This window comes from Dendropsophus ebraccatus, chromosome 12 (genome assembly GCF_027789765.1).
Source record: "Dendropsophus ebraccatus isolate aDenEbr1 chromosome 12, aDenEbr1.pat, whole genome shotgun sequence".
NCBI classification, from domain to species: Eukaryota; Metazoa; Chordata; class Amphibia; order Anura; family Hylidae; genus Dendropsophus; species Dendropsophus ebraccatus.
The window spans coordinates 5,347,553-5,373,049 of record NC_091465.1 but is presented as its reverse complement, the minus strand read 5'-3'; the positions used below and the strand labels follow the sequence as shown (position 1 = coordinate 5,373,049).

General features: G+C 44.9%; 1 protein-coding gene across 3 annotated transcripts in view; it reads left to right on the top strand.

Annotated features, from left to right (window-relative positions):
- The first annotated feature begins 9,096 nt into the window (after positions 1 to 9,096).
- The window catches only part of ACOT7 (acyl-CoA thioesterase 7), a 124,895-nt gene continuing 108,494 nt past the window's right edge, over positions 9,097 to 25,497 (top strand). For all 3 annotated transcript variants that reach the window (XR_011359214.1, XM_069947381.1, XM_069947380.1), the window contains exons 1-3: positions 9,097 to 9,267; positions 13,362 to 13,477; positions 20,671 to 20,788. Coding sequence is in view for 2 of the 3 variants with exons in the window: in XM_069947381.1 (XP_069803482.1) it covers positions 13,425 to 13,477; positions 20,671 to 20,788 (171 nt within the window). In the remaining variant the exon portion in view is untranslated. The remainder of the gene's footprint in view (positions 9,268 to 13,361; positions 13,478 to 20,670; positions 20,789 to 25,497) is intronic.

Here is a 25,497-nt window from a genome sequence, read left to right as displayed (position 1 = left end):
ACTATATTATATATGATGGGGTTACCCCTCTATCCTGATCCCTATAGGTATATACTATATTATATATGATGGGAATCCCCCTGTATCCTGATCCCTACAGGTATATACTATATTATATATGATGGGGTTACGGTCCCTCTATCCTGATCCCTACAGGTATATACTATATTATATATGATGGGAATCCCCCTTTATCCCGATCCCTAAAGGTATATCCTATATTATATATGATGGGGTTACCCCCTTAATCCTGATCCCTACAGGTATATACTATATTATATATGATGGGAATCCCCCTCTATCCTGATCCCTATAGGTATATACTATAGTATATATGATGGGGTTACCCCTGTATCCTGATCCCTACAGGTATATACTATATTATATATGATGGGGTTACCCCTGTATCCTGATCCCTACAGGTATATACTATATACTATATGATGGGGTTACCCCTCTATCCTGATCCCTACAGGTATATACTATATTATATATGATGGGGTTACCCCTGCATCCTGATCCCTACAGGTATATACTATATTATATATGGTGGGAAACCCCCTGTATCCTGATCCCTACAGGTATATACTATATACTATATGATGGGGTTACCCCTCTATCCTGATCCCTACAGGTATATACTATATTATATATGATGGGGTTACCCCTGCATCCTGATCCCTACAGGTATATACTATATTATATATGATGGGGTTACCCCTCTATCCTGATCCCTACAGGTATATACTATATTCTATATGATGGGAATCCCCCTTTAAGTTAGAGGTGAGTTATTGGTGAAGGTCGATTCCATGTGAGCACGGTCGCACATAGATGTCTTCCTCTGCAGATGGTGGGGGGTCCCAGGCAGTCTTCCCCTCTCACTGAGCATGCTCGCACTTCTCGTCTTGCTCGGGTTATACCGGTAAGTTCCCGCTCTCAGCCTCTCCTTGATTCAATATTTGCTCACAAGATGTTATGTAGAGGAGGAGTAATCTCCAGTGCCTTGATCCTTTGTACAATAATGAAAAAATTATTGCAAATTTGAAAAAAATTCTATACATATTAAAAGGATACAAACAAATAACCCCAAAAAGACCAGCACAGAATGCTCTAAAGCATGCAGAATTATGAATGCTGCTCTGGAGTATAATACATCTCTCAGCTGTCCGCCAGCTCTACAAAGAATGAATGTCCAAGAACCTGCATATGCTAAGAGAAACCACAACAAAATGATACCCTAAAACGTAAAGGGGTGCTCCGGAAGAAAGGTTCTTTCAATCAACTAGTGTCAGAAATTATATATATTTGTAATCTACTTTTATTTTAAAATCTCCAGTCTTCCAATACTTATCAGCTGCTGTATGTCCTGCAGGAAGTGGTGTAATCTCTCCAGTCTGACACAGTGCTCTCTGCTGCCACCTCTGTCCATGTCAGGAACTGTCCAGAGCAGCAGGAAATCCCCATGAAAACCTCTCCTGCTCTGGACAGTTCCTGACATGGACAGAGATGGCAGCATAGAGCACTGTGTCAGACTGGAGAGAATACACCACTTTCTGCAGGACATACAGCAGCTGATAAGTACTGGAAGACTGGAGATTTTTTTTAATAGAAGTAAGGCTGGGTTCACACTGCGTTTTTGCAATCCGTTTTTTCCATCCGTTTTTTAAAAAAAAAAACGGATGAAAAACGGATTGCAAAAACGGATGCATTTGTGTGCATCCGTTTTGATCCGTTTTTCCATTGACTTCCATTATAAAAAAAACGGATCAAAACGGATCCGTTTTTTTTTTTACAGACACAAAAACGTTGCTGACACTATTTTTTTTGTCCGTTAAAAAAAAAACCGATCCGTTAAACATATGCTAAAAACGCAGTGTGAACCCAGCCTAAATTACAAATCTCTGGCACCAGTTGATTTGTAAGAATTTGTTTTTTCTTGATGCCTGACCTTGATGCCTGACCTTTTGGGTATGTTCACACATGTTGGAGTTTTGTCGCATTAATGAGGGTCGGCTGGATGGTAATTATATATTTACTGCAATGAAGTGATGCAGTCACAATGTATTTTCATTGCATCACTGCAGGTGTGAACACAGCCTTGGACAATGTCTGGAGATTTTAGACAGCTTTCACATAGGCAGTCACCCAGCTTTCTCAGCGTCCTGCATGGCATGTCTGTCTATATGTGCAGCAGTACAGGAGGGGGGCGTATTACCTGGTAACGTTGGCTTTGCAGGTCCCATTCAAATGACTACAACAAATCTGCTGCAAGTGAATGCAGCCTTACAAGAGCTTAGAGGGGTTATCTGGGTAACAAAAACATTATTCTAAATTATCCCTTTTCCCAATCCCTCCCTATGTCTAATATACATGTGAGGACATGTGATCTCCTCTCTGGGAGTCGGGTTCTGTCTATTGACTTGGTAACCCGGACCCCAAGAGACATTATCTGCATCATCTCCATGCACCTGTGCTGCCTACGTGTGTCCATGAGCCTAGGTCTGAAAAGTTATAGTGCTTGCTGTCAGTGAATGCAGGCATATGTACCTGTCTGTGTAACAGCTCTGTATAGTGTAAGTGTTATAGATGTTCTTAGAGTCTGGATGGAACTAGAATGCTTTCATTTACAGTCAGCAAACAGTAGTCTAAACCTACACTACACCCTCCACTTCCAAAAGCTACACATGCACATGTCAGCTCTACTACACCATGTGCGGGTCAGCTCTGCTACATCATCAGCGGGTCAGCTCTGCTACACCATGTGCGGGTCAGCTCTGCTACACCATGTGCGGGTCAGCTCTGCTACATCATGAGCGGGTCAGCTCTGCTACACCATGTGTGGGTCAGCTCTGCTACATCATGAGCGGGTCAGCTCTGCTACACCATGTGTGGGTCAGCTCTGCTACACCATGTGCGGGTCAGCTCTGCTACACCATGTGCGGGTCAGCTCTGCTACACCATGTGCGGGTCAGCTCTGCTACACCATGTGCGGGTCAGCTCTGCTACACCATGTGCGGGTCAGCTCTGCTACACCATCAGCGGGTCAGCTCTGCTACATCATCAGCGGGTCAGCTCTGCTACACCATGTGTGGGTCAGCTATGCTACATCATCAGCGGGTCGGCTCTGCTACATCATCAGCGGGTCAGCTCTGCTACTTCATCAGCGGGTCAGCTCTGCTACGTCATCAGCGGGTCAGCTCTGCTACATCATCAGCGGGTCAGCTCTGCTACATCATCAGCGGGTCAGCTCTGCTACATCATCAGCGGGTCAGCTCTGCTACGTCATCAGCGGGTCAGCTCTGCTACGTCATCAGCGGGTCAGCTCTGCTACATCATCAGCGGGTCAGCTCTGCTACATCATCAGCTAGTATTGAATACATACTGGAGTGATGTAATGCAAAATCAGTACAAAAACCCACTTCTATAATAGTAATGACAGCAGCGGGCAGGAAAGAAAGCTAAGGGGGCGAGTACACAAATGGACCAATCAGGGAGATGCATGATGGGAAATGTAGTTTCCTATCTTGGTTATAGATCGGCTTTTAGGAAAACTTGTAACTCAGGAATGGCAGCAGCTAGAAAGACAGGAGACGGCTCTGAATACTCAGGGGGGCTTGGAGGGTAAGAGCAGCGAGCATTTCATTTTTCCCTCTCAGGTGGATAACCCCTTTAGTGTAATAACAGTCACCTAACTTTCCCAGAAATAGATGATATATTTTGTATCACATCCAGATCCAATAAGACATATGTATATATGTGAGTGTATATAATTTCCTCTATATATATATATGTATGTTCCCAGTGTAAGGAGCAGGCTATGAATTAGCTGTAAGTGACCTCCCCTGCTGTAAGGTAACTGTAACCAGCAAGCAGAGGTGTGTCACTTCATTCCATTACAGGAGGGAGATGAGTGAATGCAGGAGGGAGGACTATGCTGGTGTCATCCAGCCCTCCTCCTCCTCCTCCCCCTCCCCTTCCAGGCTCAGCATCCAGGAACAGTCAGACACCTTCAGCAGCTGCCTGACAGCCATCCCAACCTGAGAAGGAGCATGTCTCATCCCAAGGAGCCTGCAGCCTCGGCCATCCAGATCAGCAGGTGAGCACAGGGGTCCCTGGCAGCAGCAGCACAGAGCAGCCTGGGGTAAGGCCATTCATTGCCTGCAGTCTCTGCTACCCACGTGGGTGCAGCCGGCATTGGCAGTAACGCAATGGAGGGAGGGGAGGCAGCTGTGACTCTGCAGAAAGCGGTGCAGGCCTGCGCATAGGACAGGGGGGCTGCAATGTGGGGAAGGGGCTGAATCTAGGTCAGAGCTCCTGCCTGCAGCTGCGCGCTCCATCCACCAGGGGGCGCTGTGCTAATGAGTGCAAAGTGCACAGGATCCAAACAGGTGAGAGGAGGAAGTGCTGCTTCCTGGGGAGTTTATAGATCTTTATTACATAATGTGTCTGTCCTGCTGGGATGTTATTACAGTGCTGGGGGAATCCTGGAGACTATAATAATATCACAGTGCTGGGGGAATCCTGGAGACTATAATATTATCGCAGTGCTGGGGGAATCCTGGAGACTATAATATTATCGCAGTGCTGGGGGAATCCTGGAGACTATAATATTATCGCAGTGCTGGGGGAATCCTGGAGACTATAATAATATCGCAGTGCTGGGGGAATCCTGGAGACTATAATAATATCGCAGTGCTGGGGGAATCCTGGAGACTATAATAATATCGCAGTGCTGGGGGAATCCTGGAGACTATAATAATATCGCAGTGCTGGGGGAATCCTGGAGACTATAATAATATCGCAGTGCTGGGGGAATCCTGGAGACTATAATAATATCGCAGTGCTGGGGGAATCCTGGAGACTATAATATTATCGCAGTGCTGGGGGAATCCTGGAGACTATAATATTATCGCAGTGCTGGGGGAATCCTGGAGACTATAATATTATCGCAGTGCTGGGGGAATCCTGGAGACTATAATATTATCACAGTGCTGGGGGAATCCTGGAGAGTGCTATGTGTTACATTGTCCCCTCTGGCTTCTTCCTATAGTCAGAGTTCCTATCCTCAGGATGGGCCATCAGTATCTCATAAATTAGGTTTTACACCCATCTGGTGATCTGTGTGCCAGAGTGAGCCAGAATCAGATAGCGCCATACACTGTGTAGTGGTCATACTGGGTTACTGCAGTTCTGTTCCCATTAAAGTGAATGAGAGGTACACCGCAGTAACCCAGTATGGCCACTACACAGTGTATGGCACTGTTTGGCATAATTCTTTGTTGCTGTGTAAGTGGTGATCATCCAGCACCCAGTACCTCCTCTAGAACAGTGATCGGTCAGATATTTATAACATATTCTGAGGATTGGACAGCAATAAAAAAAAAAAACTAAATTCCAGAGATATCCCTTTAATGATTCAGCTCAGTCCCATTAATTTAAATTTAAATTTGTAATGCTACGTTTACATGGAACGATAATTTGCACGATCGTACGATTAACGTTGTCGGAGTAACGTTTTTTTTTTCATAACGATCAGCATTTAAATGGTACGATATATCGTACGGAAAATTCGTTTTGCGATCGCTTAAGCCTATCTCACAAATTGGTTAAATCGGCGACCGACTGTTCGGAACGATCTGCGACGATTTGAGAACATGTTCAAAGAGCAAAATGAACGATTTCTCGCTCGTCGTTTGATCGTTCGCTGCGTTTACACGTACGATTATCGTTCGAAATTGATCGTTATGGCGCAAATTCGCATGATAATCGTTCCATGTAAACGCAGCATAACACTAGACTATGGGCAGATGTGGCGTTATTTCTGAAAAAAGTAGGTAGACCAGTCTTCTCTGTATGTTCACATGCAGCAGATGCAGGAATATATGCGGCTCTCCTATACATTGTGCACATGCAGCAGATGCAGGAATATATGCGGCTCTCCTATACATTGTGCAGATGCAGGAATATATGCGGGTCTCCTATACATAGTACTCATGCAGCAGATACAGGAATATATGCGGGTCTCCTATACATTGTGCACATGCAGCAGATGCAGGAATATATGTGGCTCTCCTATACATTGTGCACATGCAGCAGATGCAGGAATATATGTGGCTCTCCTATACATTGTGCAGATGCAGGAATATATGCGGCTCTCCTATACATTGTGCACATGCAGCAGATGCAGGAATATATGTGGCTCTCCTATACATTGTGCAGATGCAGGAATATATGCGGCTCTCCTATACATTGTGCAAATGCAGCAGATGCAGGAAACTATGCGGCTCTCCTATACATTGTTCAGATGCAGGAATATATGCGGGTCTCCTATACATTGTACCCATGCAGCAGATGCAGGAAACTATGCGGCTCTCCTGTACATTGTACACATGCAGGAGTCTATGCGGCTCTCCTATACATTGTACACATGCAGGAATATATGCGGGTCTCCTATATATTGTTCAGATGCAGGAATATATGCGGCTCTCCTATACATTGTTCAGATGCAGGAATATATGCGGCTCTCCTATACATTGTACCCATGCAGCAGATGCAGGAATATATGCGGCTCTCCTATACATTGTACAGATGCAGGAATATATGCGGCTCTCCTATACATTGTACCCATGCAGCAGATGCAGGAATATATGCGGCTCTCCTATACATTGTACACATGCAGGAATATATGCGGGTCTCCTATACATTGTACACATGCAGGAATATATCCAGCTCTCCTATACATTGTTCAGATGCAGGAATATATGCGGCTCTCCTATACATTGTTCAGATGCAGGAATATATGCGGCTCTCCTATACATTGTACAGATGCAGGAATATATGCGGCTCTCCTATACATTGTACAGATGCAGGAATATATGCGGCTCTCCTATACATTGTACCCATGCAGGAATATATGCGGGTCTCCTATACATTGTACCCATGCAGCAGATGCAGGAATATATGCGGCTCTCCTATACATTGTACAGATGCAGGAATATATGCGGCTCTCCTATACATTGTACCCATGCAGCAGATGCAGGAATATATGCGGCTCTCCTATACATTGTACACATGCAGGAATATATGCGGGTCTCCTATACATTGTACACATGCAGGAATATATCCAGCTCTCCTATACATTGTTCAGATGCAGGAATATATGCGGCTCTCCTATACATTGTTCAGATGCAGGAATATATGCGGCTCTCCTATACATTGTACAGATGCAGGAATATATGCGGCTCTCCTATACATTGTACAGATGCAGGAATATATGCGGCTCTCCTATACATTGTACCCATGCAGGAATATATGCGGGTCTCCTATACATTGTACCCATGCAGCAGATGCAGGAATATATGCGGCTCTCCTATACATTGTACAGATGCAGGAATATATGCGGCTCTCCTATACATTGTACCCATGCAGGAATATATGCGGCTCTCCTATACATTGTACAGGTGCAGGAATATATGCGGCTCTCCTATACATTGTACAGATGCAGGAATATATGCGGCTCTCCTATACATTGTACCCATGCAGGAATATATGCGGCTCTCCTATACATTGTACCCATGCAGGAATATATGCGGGTCTCCTATACATTGTACCCATGCAGGAATATATGCGGGTCTCCTATACATTGTACCCATGCAGCAGATGCAGGAATATATGCGGCTCTCCTATACATTGTACACATGCAGGAATATATCCAGCTCTCCTATACATTGTACACATGCAGGAATATATGCGGGTCTCCTATACATTGTACCCATGCAGCAGATGCAGGAATATATGCGGCTCTCCTATACATTGTACACATGCAGGAATATATCCAGCTCTCCTATACATTGTACACATGCAGGAATATATGCGGGTCTCCTATACATTGTACCCATGCAGCAGATGCAGGAATATATGCGGCTCTCCTATACATTGTACACATGCAGGAATATATCCAGCTCTCCTATACATTGTACACATGCAGGAATATATGTGGTTCTCCTTTACCTTGTACACATGCAGCAGATGCAGGAGTCTATGCGGCTCTCCTTTACCTTGTACACATGCAGCAGATGCAGGAGTCTATGCGGCTCTCCTATACATTGTACACATGCAGCAGATGCAGGAGTCTATGCGGCTCTCCTTTACCTTGTACACATGCAGCAGATGCAGGAGTCTATGCGGCTCTCCTTTACCTTGTACACATGCAGCAGATGCAGGAGTCTATGCGGCTCTCCTATACATTGTAGTCATGCAGCAGGCAGCCCCGTTAAATGATTATTCAGTGTCCTCTATAAATCTCTGGTGCCACATGTCAGTGTCCGTGCTATGGCTGTAATCCCGGACCGGCCGTTGGTTTAGTGACCGGACCCCATTATACTGCACATCCCTCACATCTATGGTGGACCGAGGATGTGGCGGATGTGGAAATGCCGCCATATTGCGCTCATATAAAACCATCCTTTGGGTCCAGGCATTGCGTGGCTTCTCTGAAGTGATGGCGGCTCCCATCCGCTTCTGTAATAGTCAGATAATAAGGCTAATATTTTCTCTAATGATCTGGACTCTTTGTGCAATCTTTACCTGACTCGCAGGTGATGTTTTAGGCTTGCAGTACCACTGTCCACCAGCAGAGGAGCTTCCACAAATCTACCATTAGAAAAGCTTGTCGTCTTTTGTCCATAGACAGCGCCACCTTTGCCCTCAGTCTGGGTGGGGTATTACAAGTCAATTGCAAATGATAGGAGTTTAGCTGCAATACCACAAACAACCTGGGGATAAGAGTGGTGCTGCTTATGGATGAACGCAGTCACCTGTTTCTAATTCTAGATAATTCCTTTAAAGGGGTTATTCAGGGACAAGTTGTGGTCACATCCTGTCTCTGAAATGCTAAAGGCCGGCCATCCTGGAGAGTTAGGGCGCTGTCTTATTGTAAGATTCTCTCTGCTGCCCATAGCAACCCATCATGGCTGCCATAGCAACCAATCACAGCTCTGCTTTCATTTTACCAGAGCAATGTTATAACTGAGAGCTGAGCTGTGATTGGTCGCCATGGGCAACAGAGACTCTCCCCCATTACTACATGCAGCGCTACCTGTTATGTCCCCCGCCGCCCCCGGCCTCTGGCTGTATATCGGCTCGGTGGATTGTAGGGAAGTTTTGGGAGCAGCGAGGCCTCCGTAGCTGAGAGAGAGAGGGAGGGGGAGCGGGGGATCTGTGAGGTAATACACGAGGCAGGTCAGGACGGTAGAGAGACGGCCTGTAAGTGTATACTGTGCTGTATATACACAGGGTGGTTGTATACACTATATATACACAGGGTGGTTGTATACACTATATACTATATATATATATATATATATATACACAGGGTGGTTGTATACACTATATACTATATATATACACAGGGTGGTTGTATACACTATATACTACATATATACACAGGGTGGTTGTATAGGCTATATATACACAGGGTGGTTGTATACACTATATACTATATATATATATATATATATACACAGGGTGGTTGTATACACTATATACTATATATATACACAGGGTGGTTGTATACACTATATACTACATATATACACAGGGTGGTTGTATAGGCTATATATACACAGGGTGGTTGTATACACTATATACTATATATATATATATATATACACAGGGTGGTTGTATACACTATATACTATATATATACACAGGGTGGTTGTATACACTATATACTACATATATACACAGGGTGGTTGTATAGGCTATATATACACAGGGTGGTTGTATACACTATATACTATATATACACAGGGTGGTTGTATACACTATATACTATATATACACAGGGTGGTTGTATAGGCCATATATACACAGGGTGGTTGTATAGACTATATATACACAGGGTGGTTGTATAGACTATATATACACAGGGTGGTTGTATAGACTATATATACATAGGGTGGTTGTATACACTATATACTATATATACACAGGGTGGTTGTATAGACTATATATACACAGGGTGGTTGTATAGACTATATATACATAGGGTGGTTGTATACACTATATACTATATATACACAGGGTGGTTGTATAGGCCATATATACACGGGGTGGTTGTATAGACTATATATACACAGGGTGGTTGTATAGACTATATATACACAGGGTGGTTGTATAGACTATATACTATGTTGATGTATACAGTCTATAATATATATACTAGATTGCTGTATACACGGTATAATACTAGTTTGCTGTATACAGGTTATAATACTATATATACTAGGTTGCTGTATACACTGTATAATACTATATGCTGTATACAGGGTATGTACATGCTGCTGTAACCTTTTGACCCTGCACACACACCACCAGCAATCCCCAACCTGTGCCTCTCCAGCTGTTCCAAAACTACAACTCCCAGCATGCCCTGGCAGCTAAAGTTGTTAGTAACAGTGTATGTAAAGTTATGCCATAGCGACGTGTAAGAAGGATTGGGGGGGTTCCCTCCGATACCTAGAACCGGGGGGGGGGGGGGGGGGGGGTTCCCTCCGATACCTAGAACTGAGTGACAGTAATGGTGGGCTCAGCGCTTTGTCCCTCCGTTTCTGCTCAGTTATTATTACAAAGCTGAGTGCATGGGGTGAGGAGGCCACGACTGTCCCCCCGGGATACATACAGACCGTCATGGTAATGGAGGGGGGTCACAACCTCTGCCATTGCTCTGTCCTCATGACAATTGTAAGGAAATGTTGTCAGATTTGTAGTCAGTGAGCGGGGGTGGTCCCTTATCACAGAACCCACCTTACATCATTAGGACTGGATTACCATTTTAACCTCTTCCCAACAATTGATGTTGATGTCAAATGCTGGAAAGTAATTATAGACGCGGGAGATAACTCTGATCTCAGCCCCACAGAGAGAGGATGCTGCCTCTATAATCTTATCAGCACTTAAAGAGGCGCTCTTGCAAACATCAGCAGGGGTTGTGATTGCATGCACTTTTACAATATACTCGCTTTATGTTCTATGTTTAAATCAACGTTATACATGATACGGCCACTAGGTGTCTCCCTTCTCTGGGGATGTGTACAGCTACTGCACGTCCACATTCAGCAGCAGAGCATCCTGAGGGTGCTCGCATTATATGGTCAGCTCTCCTGTCACGCAGCACCAAAACCTCTGTAACCACACAATAACATTATACATAACAAAGAGCGGGGGGCCACGGGGAGCCCATAGGAGATAGCGGCGGTCTGCTGCCATATTGTTCAAAAATGTTTCATCCAATCGATCTAACGATTTTGAAGCAACGATTTGGTTTTTTTAACAATCAGCGTTTAGGCGAATAAATCATTAGAAAAATCATTAGAAAAATCGTTATTGCAATCATTTTAAGATCGCTCAAGCCTCTCACACACACAGGGTAAGTCGGTGAAAGACTGTTTACACGAAGCGATCTGCATTAACATTAGAGAATCTGTGTAACCTGCATATGGTTGTGTTCAGACTGACCTATAGAATAATAGTATCATGTCGCTGTTACCATATAGTGCATTACGTAGACACAGGAACCCCCCAAACGTTACCATATTGCATTCTTTTTTACGATTTCACCTATTTATATCTTCATAAATAATAATTTTGGGATTCCGTCATACATTTTATGGTAAAATGAATGATGCCATTACACAGTACAACTATTCCTGTAACAAACAAGCCCCCACATGGCCCTGTAGATAGAAAACTGAAAGTGCTGGAGCTCTTAGAAGGGGAGGAGGGAAAAACAAAAACACAAAAATGAAAATTTGTGCGGTCCACTGGGTCATTTTGGGCCTGGTCCTCAAAGGGTTAAGGTAATTTCTCTCAGGTGATATACAACCTGCATGATGAACAGCTGTCTCTCCCTGTGTGAGCGCACAGAGGACGGGGACTTCCTGTGCTTGGCGTCTTTTTTTTTTTTTTTTTTTTCTTTCTTTTTGTACAGAGAAAATCATGGCGGGAGCATAAACCACAGTTTGGTTGTGTGTGTATATATATATATATATATATATATATATATATATATATATATATATAAAAAAAGAGATTATTGCAAAACTTCTTGTGATCACAACCGCTGCTGATTTCTTACATTTTTTTTTATAAGAGCAGTGATGATGGCAAATGGGGGCAGTATAGCAGTGCATTGTATTAGTGATCATGCCCCCTAGTGGTCAAATACCATATTGACATAAGCAGTAAAGTAAAAAAAAGTTAAATAAAATAAAAAAATTGCAGTATCAGCCTCTTCCTACCAGCCACAGTTTCATACTCTCAGTAATGGCTCTATCTGATATTGAATATTGGAGCCATTAAAGTGAATGGGATGAGAAGCAATCCCCTGTACAGAGCTGTGTCTTGCAATAGGTGTAGAGGCTGCAGTGATCACATGACTGCATCAATCATCTGATCAGTGAGGCTGATCCTGAGGACAGCTATACAATAAGAATAGAGTGCTATTATACATTGTGCGGGATAGAACGGAGCGGTTATAGCCTTTCCTATAGGACTCCAGGGAGACGTCGCTCTGAACCTGTGCAGCCATTACAATTACTATAATAGAATTAGAGGATTAAATACTGTCAGGGGAGCGGGGAATCCTTACCCAGTGTCCCCTATGGAGCAGCTAATGAAGGATGATAATGTAAGAGTAATGGCATCCCATAAAGCGTCTCTGTATAAGTATCTGATCGTGCCTGGAGAGTCAGGAGAACAACCCGAACCTCTCCCCATATATGACACCGTGTACACACCCCATAGGGAACGTCATCCATACATTTCCAGGAGGAATGATTGACACATTGTCGTAAGAGAAGGGATGATCAAGCTCATCACACGACCGCGCACCCTCAATGACATCATGACTTACTCATCCTACAGTTATCACTGGAAACAGTCAGCAAGCTTGTTGCCAGACGCCCCTCCCAGCCCCACTCCTATAATGCAGGGGCAGGTTGTTATTATTATTATTACTATTTATTTATAGAGTGCTATACATGTAGGTTAGTTCTCCCTCCACCATGTGTGCAGCAATGACCGCCCTAAACAGAATGCAGATGGCTCACCAACGCATGCTCTGTGCAGACACTGAACAAGCAGGAACCCTGGAGAGTTGTCAGTGCCGCTGAGAAGTGTAATTGCTGCCATTCGGTGTTAGTACTTCTATAAAATGAACTTCTAGTAGTTTAGGCTGGAGTGACCTCAGGCTGCATTGTACTATAGGGCAATGTTACATATTACTCCCCTTCTAGGCTGCACCTGATAACCTGCCTGAATTAGTGCAAAGGTGACATTTCTGGATTCATCTCATCCAGCTCATAGGATTCTCCCATCTCCCTGGCTGTTTGACGCTCCTCAGGACCCACTCTGCTTTGGGGATGAGGCTCCCGGGTGTTAGACGCTTGTTGGAAGGACTTCTGTTCCACTCCAGGTAAAGATTCCTGCTCCACAGATACCGATCCCCGGCTGAGAAATGTCCAACAAAGGCCGGTGAGATGCCGCACTGTGTATACAAACCCACTGGTGGCAGATGGGACTGTGTGTATCGGGGCCCCAAGGATAAGAGCCCTGCCGTCTGTCCCGGGGTTAGGAGCCCTGCCGTCTGTCCCGGGGTTAGGAGCCCTGCCGTCTGTCCCGGGGTTAGGAGCCCTGCCGTCTGTCCCGGGGTTAGGAGCCCTGCCGTCTGTCCCGGGGTTAGGAGCCCTGCCGTCTGTCCCGGGGTTAGGAGCCCTGCCGTCTGTCCCGGGGTTAGGAGCCCTGCCGTCTGTCCCGGGGTTAGGAGCCCTGCCGTCTGTCCCGGGGTTAGAAGCCCTGCCGTCTGTCCCGGGGTTAGGAGCCCTGCCGTCTGTCCCGGGGTTAGGAGCCCTGCCGTCTGTCCCGGGGTTAGGAGCCCTGCCGTCTGTCCCGGGGTTAGGAGCCCTGCCGTCTGTCCCGGGGTTAGGAGCCCTGCCGTCTGTCCCGGGGTTAGGAGCCCTGCCGTCTGTCCCGGGGTTTGGAGCCCTGCCGTCTGCCCCGGGGTTTGGAGCCCTGCCGTCTGTCCCGGGGTTTGGAGCCCTGCCGTCTGTCCCGGGGTTAGGAGCCCTGCCGTCTGTCCCGGGGTTAGGAGCCCTGCCGTCTGTCCCGGGGTTAGGAGCCCTGCCGTCTGTCCCGGGGTTAGGAGCCCTGCCGTCTGCCCCGGGGTTTGGAGCCCTGCCGTCTGCCCCGGGGTTTGGAGCCCTGCCGTCTGCCCCGGGGTTTGGAGCCCTGCCGTCTGCCCCGGGGTTTGGAGCCCTGCTTTCACCACAACCATCAGGATGTTACAGGGATTAGCAGTTCCTGGGATCACCAGGGTGGGACGTCACTCATGGACTATTCATGGGAAAGTAAGAAGGTACAGTCCCTGCCATGTGTGTGATACATAATAATACAGAGAGTATGTGTGACATATACTGATACATAGTGTGTGATACAGAGAGTGTGTGACATATACTGATACATAGTGTGTGTGATACATAATGATACATACAGTATGTGTGACATATACTAATACATAGTGTGTGACATGTACTGATACATAGAGTTTGATCCATTATGATACATTGTGTGTGTAATTTCACCTTGTCCAGACTGGATACAATTACAGCAAACTCTCAGCAGGTCTAAAGGTTTTCAGTCTGTGAATGGAAGCAAGACTGTTTCCTTTTACTGACTGCAAGCAGATGTATTGAAAGTAGGGAGGAATTTAAAGGGGTTGTCTAGGATAATTTCATACTTGCGGATCCTGCTGTGGCTGTGGGGACATGTCAGTGATGTATACTTACCTGTTCCGATCCCTCCGCCGCTGCCGGATCTCGGGCCACTCATTCTTCAATGATGTCAGTGTTTTGGAAACATTCAGTGAAGTCCTGCTCCCTCCAGAAAGGGAGGTTGGAGGACGTCACCAAATGTTTCCAAAATAGTGACATCAATGGAGAATGAGCGGTCCCAGATCCGGCAGCGGTGGGTGAGAGGAACAGGTAAGTATACATCACTGACATGTCCCCCGGCAGGATCTACAGGTATGAAATTATCCTGGACATCCCCTTTAAAGGAAATCTAAAATACATGAGGTGCTGTATAACCTTTTTGTTTATTTTCCTTTCCCATTGTTTATTTTTGGAAATGTGGATTGTTTCTCCCCATTCTTGTTGTGTGGAGGGGCTTTTGCTGGTGTGAGCCCACCACCTGTCCCCTTTGCTGCCCGTCTTCCCTCATACTTTTCCACTCACACTGAGTGTGAATCCGGCATTTGCCTCTCCAGTTGTCAACCTGCCAGTTGTATCTTCAGGCCCCGCCTCCTCCAAAATGATTGACAGTCAGAGAAGGCAGGACCATAAGATACAGCAGGAGGGCTGGGGAGCAGGATGCCAGAGGGTAAGTATACACTGCTGCTTGTGATCTGGAAACTGACAGCACAGATATATACATATCGTATATATACTTTTTATATATATATATATATATATATATATATATATATATCTGTGATCTCACTTTCTAGGGCTGCACAAAGAATACAAGTATCATCCGAGCAATCCGGACGCTCGATTTGTTGCACTGTGTACAGTCATCGCTAACTAAAGCCAACAAATCTATTAATGTAAAAGTACCCTCAGCTAGCCGTACATCTACAATAGCTCTTGGCTAACAAAGGTTTGCCGACAGACTATTCCCCCTTCCCGCCCCCCATACATATGGACGCTCTGCTCTGCCAAGTGTTCATGTGTTTTAAATCTTATCTCTGTGACTGAAATCCAACAAGCCTGATCAATCAATATCTTCCATTTGGATCGGGCGGCCTCCATTTACAGCAGCTAAACCTTTCCTACACGTGTACAGGGGCTTCTCAGGGTAATATTAATATAATATTGTGGAGCCGGAACTCCCCATTCAGCCACCACCCACCTGCTATGGTGTGACAGGCTTCCATATAATAGTGATGTGCAAACCTGGTTCCCAACCTGGTGCCTGTAAGCTTACACAATTGTTCCCTGTACCCTCTAAATATACGGCATGGTAAGAAGCCCCTATTGGCTGAGCCCTCATTCTTCCCTGGCTCCCCCATACACGTGCTTGCTTGGCTCAGCTGAGCGTCCATGTGTTCTGAAGTTGGGAGAAAACTGCTGCCAGACTCCTAATGATCACTTATCTCTTCAAGAACAAAAGTATCAGACATGTGAAATCCAATCCTTTTCTCCTCCAGCATTATCAGTAGAGAGTCAGGAGGCGGCTGTACATATACAGAGGCATGGATATAAGCGGTCATTTTCATACTGGACTACACTCCCAGCTTCCTCTCTCTAGAGAGGCTAATATCTCCCTTCACCTCTCTTCATCTCTGTAGATAGGCTGGACTAGAGAAAGCTCTTCCTCCACCATCTGGAAGGTTCCTGGCTGTGTGTGTTAACCCCTACATAACTCTCAGCCTTACCTGGTACATAAGGGACATTGCAAAATCAATATAAAACACTATGAAACTGCACGTATGACATGTGACATCCAAGTGAGAGTCTCCAAAGGACACGCGGAGCTGATGAGCGCCGCTGCTCTGGCGTAAGGACCGGACTCCAATTGATGTCAGCACTGTGGTGATGTTATTTTACTATTTGTTTGTATTCATCATTATTATTTAACAAAGAAATTATTTGTAAAGAGAACTTGTTGGTCTGGAATTCTTTCTTGAATTGAGGTGGACTATTTAAGCCAGGTAGCGTGACGTGGTTGTTGCTGGACCTGCATCACACAGTGTGAACGATGGCACACATACATGGTTAATGCTGATATGGGACATACAACACCCAACCACAGGGATCCTAATGGTACATATGATGCATATATGACGTCATACATCACCCAACTACAGGGATCCTAATGGTACATATGGTGCATATATGACGTCATACAACACCCAACCACAGGGATCCTAATTGTACATATGGTGCATATATGACGTCATACATCACCCAACCACAGGGATCCTAATGGTACATATGGTGCATATATGACGTCATACAACACCCAACCACAGGGATCCTAATTGTACATATGGTGCATATATGACGTCATACATCACCCAACCACAGGGATCCTAATGGTACATTGCATATATGACGTCATACATCACCCAACCACAGGGATCCTAATTGTACATGTGGTGCATATATGACGTCATACAACACCCAACCACAGGGATCCTAATGGTACATTGCATATATGACGTCATACATCACCCAACTACAGGGATCCTAATGGTACATTGCATATATGACATCATACATCACCCAACCACAGGGATCCTAATGGTACATTGCATATATGACATCATACATCACCCAACTACAGGGATCCTAATGGTACATTGCATATATGACGTCATACATCACCCAACCACAGGGATCCTAATGGTACATTGCATATATGACGTCATACATCACCCAACCACAGGGATCCTAATGGTACATTGCATATATGACGTCATACATCACCCAACCACAGGGATCCTAATGGTACATTGCATATATGACGTCATACAACACCAAACCACAGGGATCCTAATGGTACATTGCATATATGACATCATACATCACCCAACCACAGGGATCCTAATGGTACATTGCATATATGACATCATACAACACCAAACAACAGGGATCCTAATGGTACATTGCATATATGACGTCATACATCACCCAACCACAGGGATCCTAATGGTACATTGCATATATGACATCATACATCACCCAACCACAGGGATCCTAATGGTACATTGCATATATGACATCATACATCACCCAACCACAGGGATCCTAATGGTACATTGCATATATGACGTCATACATCACCCAACTACAGGGATCCTAATGGTACATTGCATATATGACGTCATACATCACCCAACCACAGGGATCCTAATGGTACATTGCATATATGACGTCATACAACACCAAACCACAGGGATCCTAATGGTACATTGCATATATGACGTCATACATCACCCAACCACAGGGATCCTAATGGTACATTGCATATATGACGTCATACATCACCCAACTACAGGGATCCCAGTGGGACACTGCACATATGTAAACTGCAGGTAATCATTCTGTCCACATGAGCCGATATTCCTGCGGCCATAAGAGGCCCAACCTGCTGCTACGTGTAGAGCTCTATTAAGCTACACAGTCTATATAGGGGAGATTTATCAAACATGGTGTAAAGTGAAACTGGCTCAGTGGCCCCCGGCAACCAATCAGATTCCACCTTTCATTTTCCAAAGAATCTGTGAGGAATGAAAAGTAGAATCTGATTGGTTGCTAAGGGCACCTGAGCCAGTTTCACTTTACACCATGTTAGATAGATCTCTGTCTCACAAGTGTGAACAAGGTGTTACTAATCACCAATGTACCAGCTGGTAGAATGTAGGGTCTCATGTTGGCCAGGAGACCGGCACGTGGTACATAAGGCAATATGTTTTGATCAAATTATATACCAACATGCTGGCGTTGGTTCTTATATGCAGCCGAGAGGCATTAGTGTCAGCCATAGGTGTGAGGTGCAGCCGCTTCTTTTTCTCTTGGTTTATATATATATATATATATATATATATATACTACACAGTCTATATAGACGGTATACCGCACTATATACTACCCAGTCCGTATATACTACACACTTTTCTACAGTCCATATATAGAAGCCACACTGTAATGATTGGTGGACGTGATACATAATAGCAGCAGCATCTCTTCTATTCTTGGACTTGTTCCACATCCAGGAAACCGTCTCCATCTGATCATTTAGCTACCAGGCTGCCATGGTAACACTGCGTGCGACGTGATTGGCTGCACTGTAGCTCTGCTTCGCAGGTTGCACTTAGCACCATTCATATTCTTGCACATGTAGTGTGTGACATCACGCTGACATCACGGTTCCATCATGCATATTATTCACAATGCTGAGGATGCGGCATTCCTCCCCGGCCCTGCCGCCTGCATGCCGCCTCTCCTCCGCTCTAGCTTCCTGGCCTGATGGAAGATGTTCTTACCAGGTAGCGTGCACATCCTCCTGTGGTGTCTCATACAATTCTCTATTAGATGTGGCAGGAGGGCAGGGGGCTAGTAAGACCAGTATATTGGTGGCAGAGTTGGCTGCAGATGTTGGGAGTAGTAGTTCTATTACCATTATAATGGGTTAGCTGTTTACAGGGTGTCCTGCATGGGGATCAGCGGATACAAATGCTTAATTTCTCAGCAGCGCCACCACAGGGTAGAAGATGCACTACACATAGGAATCAGTGGGCAACCAGTGTCTACTTCAGCAGATTGATAGAGATTCTGAATTAAAAGGGTTCTCCAGGTGTAGAAAAACATGGCCGCCTTCCAGAAACAGCTCCATTCTCGACCGCGGTATGTGTGCAGTTCTGCAGCTCGCTTTCATTGAAGCGAATGGAGTGGAGTGTAATACCACACACAGCCTGAGGACAGGGGTGGTGCTGTTTTTGCAAGAAAGGAGAAATTTTGTTTCTAATGTTAGATAATCTGTTTTAGAGAGCCCTTCTACATAAACTAGTAGGTAGCAGATCTGAGAGTGCCCGTATTGGGGTGGTTAGTCTTGTGTGCTTAAAGGGTTTATGCAGGATTTGAAAAACATTGCTGCCTTCTTCCAAAAATAGCACCACCCCTGTCCTCAGGTTGTGTGCGGTATTATAACTCCAATAGTTCCACTCACTTAGAACCTTTTTTTATCCAGGAAAAAAACGCTTTAAAGGAGTTTTCCACTCACACACAAGTTTTGGTATGTTGCTTCACATGGTGAGACTTATAATTCCTTCGATACTTGTTATTATCTATTCAGTCTCCTTCCCCCAGTTCTCAGTTGCTTGTCTGTGTGTGAGCTGTTTTCTCTTTCTCCCACTCTTCTCCCCCTCTCTTTTGAGACAGTTGAAACAAGTCCCTGGCTGGCTGTATCTGCAACATTGTAGCTTTTTTGTAATTCTGAGGTCAAGTTTCTAATGAACTCACTGTGTTTAACCCTCCCAGCATTACAAAGAAGCTACAATGTTACAGATACAGCCAGCCAGGGATTTGTTTACATCAGCCGTCTCAGAAAGGAGGAGGAGATGGAGAGAGAGGTTCACAGACAGATTTTTGTGTCTTCAGCAGAAAGCAGCAGCTGAGAACTGGGGGAAGGAGACTGAATAGATAATAACAAATATAGAAGGAATTGTTAGTCTCACCATGGGCAGCAACATACCAAAAGTTATGTTTGAGTGGAAAACCCCTTTAAGGACTGTGTAAATGGGGATGTATTACATAAAATCAGGTAAGGATCTTAGGGAGTCACAGAGATGAGACCCCGCCACTCACACTGTATGGATATGTAATCTCCTCTCAGCTTTTACCCACTATAAGCCATGACGGGATGTCGGCCATTGCTAAGGCCTCGGCCTGGATGGATCTCCTGAGGTGCCTGCTGCCTTAAAGGGACCACAACCTCACCCTGATAACTTTGGTTTTCATTAGCATTGTTGCATTCCCTGCTGAAAATGTCATACGGTGTCATCATGTGTGATCGGCCCATAGAATAACATGTGAATGTTCTTTACAGGATCATGCGTCCAGATGACGCCAACATTGCAGGAAACGTGCATGGAGGAACCATTCTGAAGATGATTGAGGAGGCCGGCGCCATCATCAGCACCCGCCATTGTAACAGCCAGGCTGGGGTAAGGCCCTGTAATGTGTATGTGTTCTACAAGCACTAACACAAGTCATACACAAGCCCTACACTCCATAGGACATAAGGGGGAGTGCTTCAGCACTCTAGTGAGCAGTATATGGGTAGCCCTGCAGCACTCTAGTGAGCAGTATATGCATAGCCCTGCAGCAGTATATGGATAGCCCTGCTGCACTCTAGTGAGCAGTATATGGATAGCCCTTCAGCACTCTAGTGAGCAGTATATGGATAGCCCTACAGCTTTCTAGTGAGCAGTATATGGATAGCCCTGCAGCTTTCTAGTGAGCAGTATATGGGTAGCCCTGCAGCACTCTAGTGAGCAGTATATGCATAGCCCTGCAGCAGTATATGGATAGCCCTGCCGCACTCTAGGGAGCAGTATATGGATACCCCTGCAGCACTCTAGTGAGCAGTATATGGATAGCCCTGCAGCACTCTAGTGAGCAGTATATGGATAGCCCTGCAGCACTCTAGTAAGCAGTATATGCATAGCCCTGCAGATAGTCCTGAAGCACTCTAGTGAGCAGTATATGGATAGCCCTGCAGCACTCTAGTGAGCAGTATATGGATACCCCTGCAACATTCTAGTGAGCAGTATATGGATAGCTCTGCAGCAGTATATGGATAGCTCTGCAGCACTCTAGTGAGCAGTATATGGATAACCCTGCATCAGTATATGGATAGCCCTGCATCAGTATATGGATAGCCCTGCAGCAGTATATGGATAGCCCTGCAGCACTCTAGGGAGCAGTATATGGATAGCCCTTCAACACTCTAGTGAGCAGTATATGGATAGCCCTACAGCTTTCTAGTGAGCAGTATATGGATAGCCCTGCAGCTTTCTAGTGAGCAGTATATGGATAGACCTGCAGCACTCTAGTGAACAGTATATGCATAGCCCTGCAGCAGTATATGGATAGCCTTGCAGCACTCTAGTGAGCAGTATATGCACACCCCTGCAGGGTGAGTAGTGAGTAGTATATAGATAGCCCTGCAGCACTCTAGTGAGCAGTATATGGATAGGCCTGCAACACTCTAGTGAGCAGTATGGACAACCCTGCAGCTTTCTAGTGAGTAGTATATGGAGAGCCCTGCAGCACTCTAGTAAGCAGTATATGGATAGCCCTGCAGCATTCTAGTGAGCAGTATATGGATAGCCCTGCAGCACTCTAGTGAGCAGTATATAGATAGCCCTGCAGCACTCTAGTGAGCAGTATATGGATAGCTTTGCAGCAGTATATGGATAGCCCTGCAGCACTCTAGTGAGTGGTATATGGATAGCCCTGCAGCACTCTAGTGAGTAGTATATACAGTGAGTCCAAGAAGTATTTGATCCCTTGCTGATTTTCTTTGTTTGCCCACTAATAAAGACATGATCATTCTATACTTTTAATGGTAGATGTATTCTTACATGGAGAGACAGAATATTAAAAAGAAAATCCAGAAAATAAATCTAAGGAATATATATTAATTGATTTGTATTTCATGGAGTGAAATAAGTATTTGATCCCTTAGTATTCATTAGCAGTTCTGGCTTTTACAGACCAGTTAGACACTCCCAATCAACTTGTTACCTGACCTGAAGCCACCTGTTCTCACTAATCACTTGTGTGAAAAACAACTGTCCACAGAATCAGACAGATCACACAGATTTCAAGTCTCCAACATGGGTAAAACCAAAGAGCTGTCACAGGACCTCAGAGTCAGAATTGTTGACCTTCACAAAGCTGGAATGGGCTACAAAAAGATTAGTAAGGTGTTGGATGTGAAAGTAACAACTATTGGTGCAATTATCAGAAAGTTTAAAGAGTATAACATGACAATCAACAGACCTCGGCCCGGTGCTCCAAAGAAGATTTCGCCTGGTGGGGTGGCAATGATGCTGAGAACAGTCAGAAATCGTCCTGCAACCACTCGGCAGAAGTTAGCAAATGACCTGAAGGCAGCTGAGACCACAGTTTGCAAGGAAACAATTGGCAACACTTTGCGCAACAATGGATTCACATCCTGCAGTGCCCGAAAGGTGCCCCTGCTGAAGAGAGCACATGTGGAGGCGCGCCTCAAGTATGCCAATGATCATTTGAAAGATGAACCAAGTTATTGGGAGAAGGTTTTGTGGTCAGATGAGACCAAAATTGAACTTTTTGGCCTTAACTCCACCCGCCATGTGTGGAGGAAGAAAAATGCTGCCTATGACCCCAAGAACACTGTGCCCACCGTCAAGCATGGAGGTGGAAGCATAATGTTTTGGGGGTGTTTCTCTGCCAAGGGTACAGGGCTACTTCACCGCATCACTGGGAAGATGGATGGAGCCATGTACCACACAATCCTGAGGGACAACCTCCTCCCCTCTGCCTGGGTTCTGAAAATGGGCCGTGGTTGGGTCTTCCAACATGATAACGGCCCTAAACATACAGCAAAGGCAACAAAGGATTGGCTCAAGAAAAATCACATTAAGGTCATGGAGTGGCCCAGCCAGTCGCCAGACCTCAATCCGATGGAAAATCTATGGAGGGAGCTGAAGGTCAGAGTTGCCAAGCGACAGCCCACCAACCTTCATGATTTAGAGAGAATCTGCAAAGAAGAGTGGGCCAAGATTCCCCCTGGTGTGTGCGCTAAACTTGTGGTTAACTACAACAAACGTCTCACCGCTGTGCTTGCAAACAAAGGCTTTGCCACTAAGTATTGGGTGTGTTTGGCAAGAGGGATCAAATACTTATTTTCCTCATTGAAATACAAATTAATTAAAATATATTCTTCAAAATTATATTCTGGATTTTTTTCTTGATATTCTGTCTCTCCATGTTAGAATATATCTACCATTAAAAGTGCTGAAGGATAGTGTCTTTATTAGTGGGCAAACAAAGAAAATCAGCAAGGGATCAAATACTTCTTGGACTCACTGTAGATAGACCGGCAGCACTCTAGTAAGCAGTATATGGATAACCCTGCAGCACTCTAGTGAGCAGTATATGCACACCCCTGCAGCACTAGTGAGTAGTATATGGATAGACCGGCAGCACTCTAGTAAGCAGTATATGGATAGCTCTGCAGCACTCTAGTGAGCAGTATATGGATAGCCCTGCAGCACTCTAGTGAGCAGTATATGCACACCCCTGCAGCGCTCTAGTGAGCAGTATATGGATAGACCGGCAGCACTCTAGTAAGCAGTATATGGATAGCTCTGCAGCAGTATATGGATAGCCCTGCAGTACTCTAGTGAGCAGTATATGCATAGCCCTGCAGCACTCTAGTGAGCAGTATATGGATAGCCCTGCAGCACTCTAGTGAGCAGTATATGGATAGCCTTGACGCAGTATATGGATAGCCCTGCAGCACTCTAGTGAGCAGTATATGGATAGCCCTACAGCACTCTAGTGAGCAGTATATGGATAGCCCTGCAGCACTCTAGTGAGCAGTATGTGTATAGCCTTGCCGCAGTATATGGATAGCCCTGCAGCACTCTAGTGAGCAGTATATGGATAGCCCTGCAGCACTCTAGTGAGCAGTATGTGGATAGCCCTGCAGCACTCTAGTGAGCAGTATATGGATAGCCCTGCAGCACTCTAGTGAGCAGTATATGGATAGCCTTGCAGCAGTATATGGATAGCCCTGCAGTGCTCTAGTGAGTAGTATATAGATAGACTGGCAGCACTCTAGTAAGCAGTATATGAATAACCCTGCAGCACTCTAGTAAGCAATATATGGATAACCCTGCAGCAATCAGCCGTGCAGTGTGTGAAATGTCCCACAAGAAGTGGTGTATTCTCTTCAGTCTTCAATTACTTATCAGCTGCTGTATGTCCTGCAGGAAGTAGTGTATTCTCTCCAGTCTGACACAGTGCTCTCTGCTACCACCTCTGTCCATGTCAGGAACTGTCCAGAGCAGGAGAGGTTTCCTATGGGGATTTGCTGCTGCTCTGGACAGTTCCTGACATGGACAGAGGTGGCAGCAGAGAGCACTGTGTCACACTGGAAAGAATACACCACTTCCTGCAGGACATACAGCAGCTGATAAGTACTGGAAGACTTGATATTTTTAAGTAAATTACAAATCTATATAACTTTCTGACACTAGTTGATTTGAAAGAAAAAAACATTACCCCTTTAATAGGCTGCATGATTGATTGGGTCCTGTACTCGGTCCTTGACTGTAAAAAATCTCTGCATTCTAACAACTTCCTGCCAGTAAAATGATCTGTTTGAGCCGTAATGACCCATTCTGCACATGTTACCGCATGATGGTCGGGCAATCACTGTTAGGTAGAAAAAACTTTATAGGAATATCAAAAATTTTTATGTATTTTATAGCAAACTGTTTATTACAGAGACAATCTGAGAATTTGTAGATTAGATTTCAGTGACTTGAGATTGATGAAGGGACCACACGACTCGGCTGCCTGCAGTATGAGGATTGGACACAAGATGGCGATCCAGCCCTAGTTTACTATTTCTTTGCAAAATGTTCCTGCAAAACATCATGACACAACCAGGAATCTGAATATTCTATAGAATTACAGGAGTCTGAGCCAGAACGAACACCACTACAGTGTATAATGCACAGCTATGGAGGATACAGAGAATATATAGATATAGATACAGTTATGGAGGATACAGAGAATGTGTGTGTGTGTGTGTGTGTGTGTATATATATATATATATATATATATATATATATATATATATATATATATATAT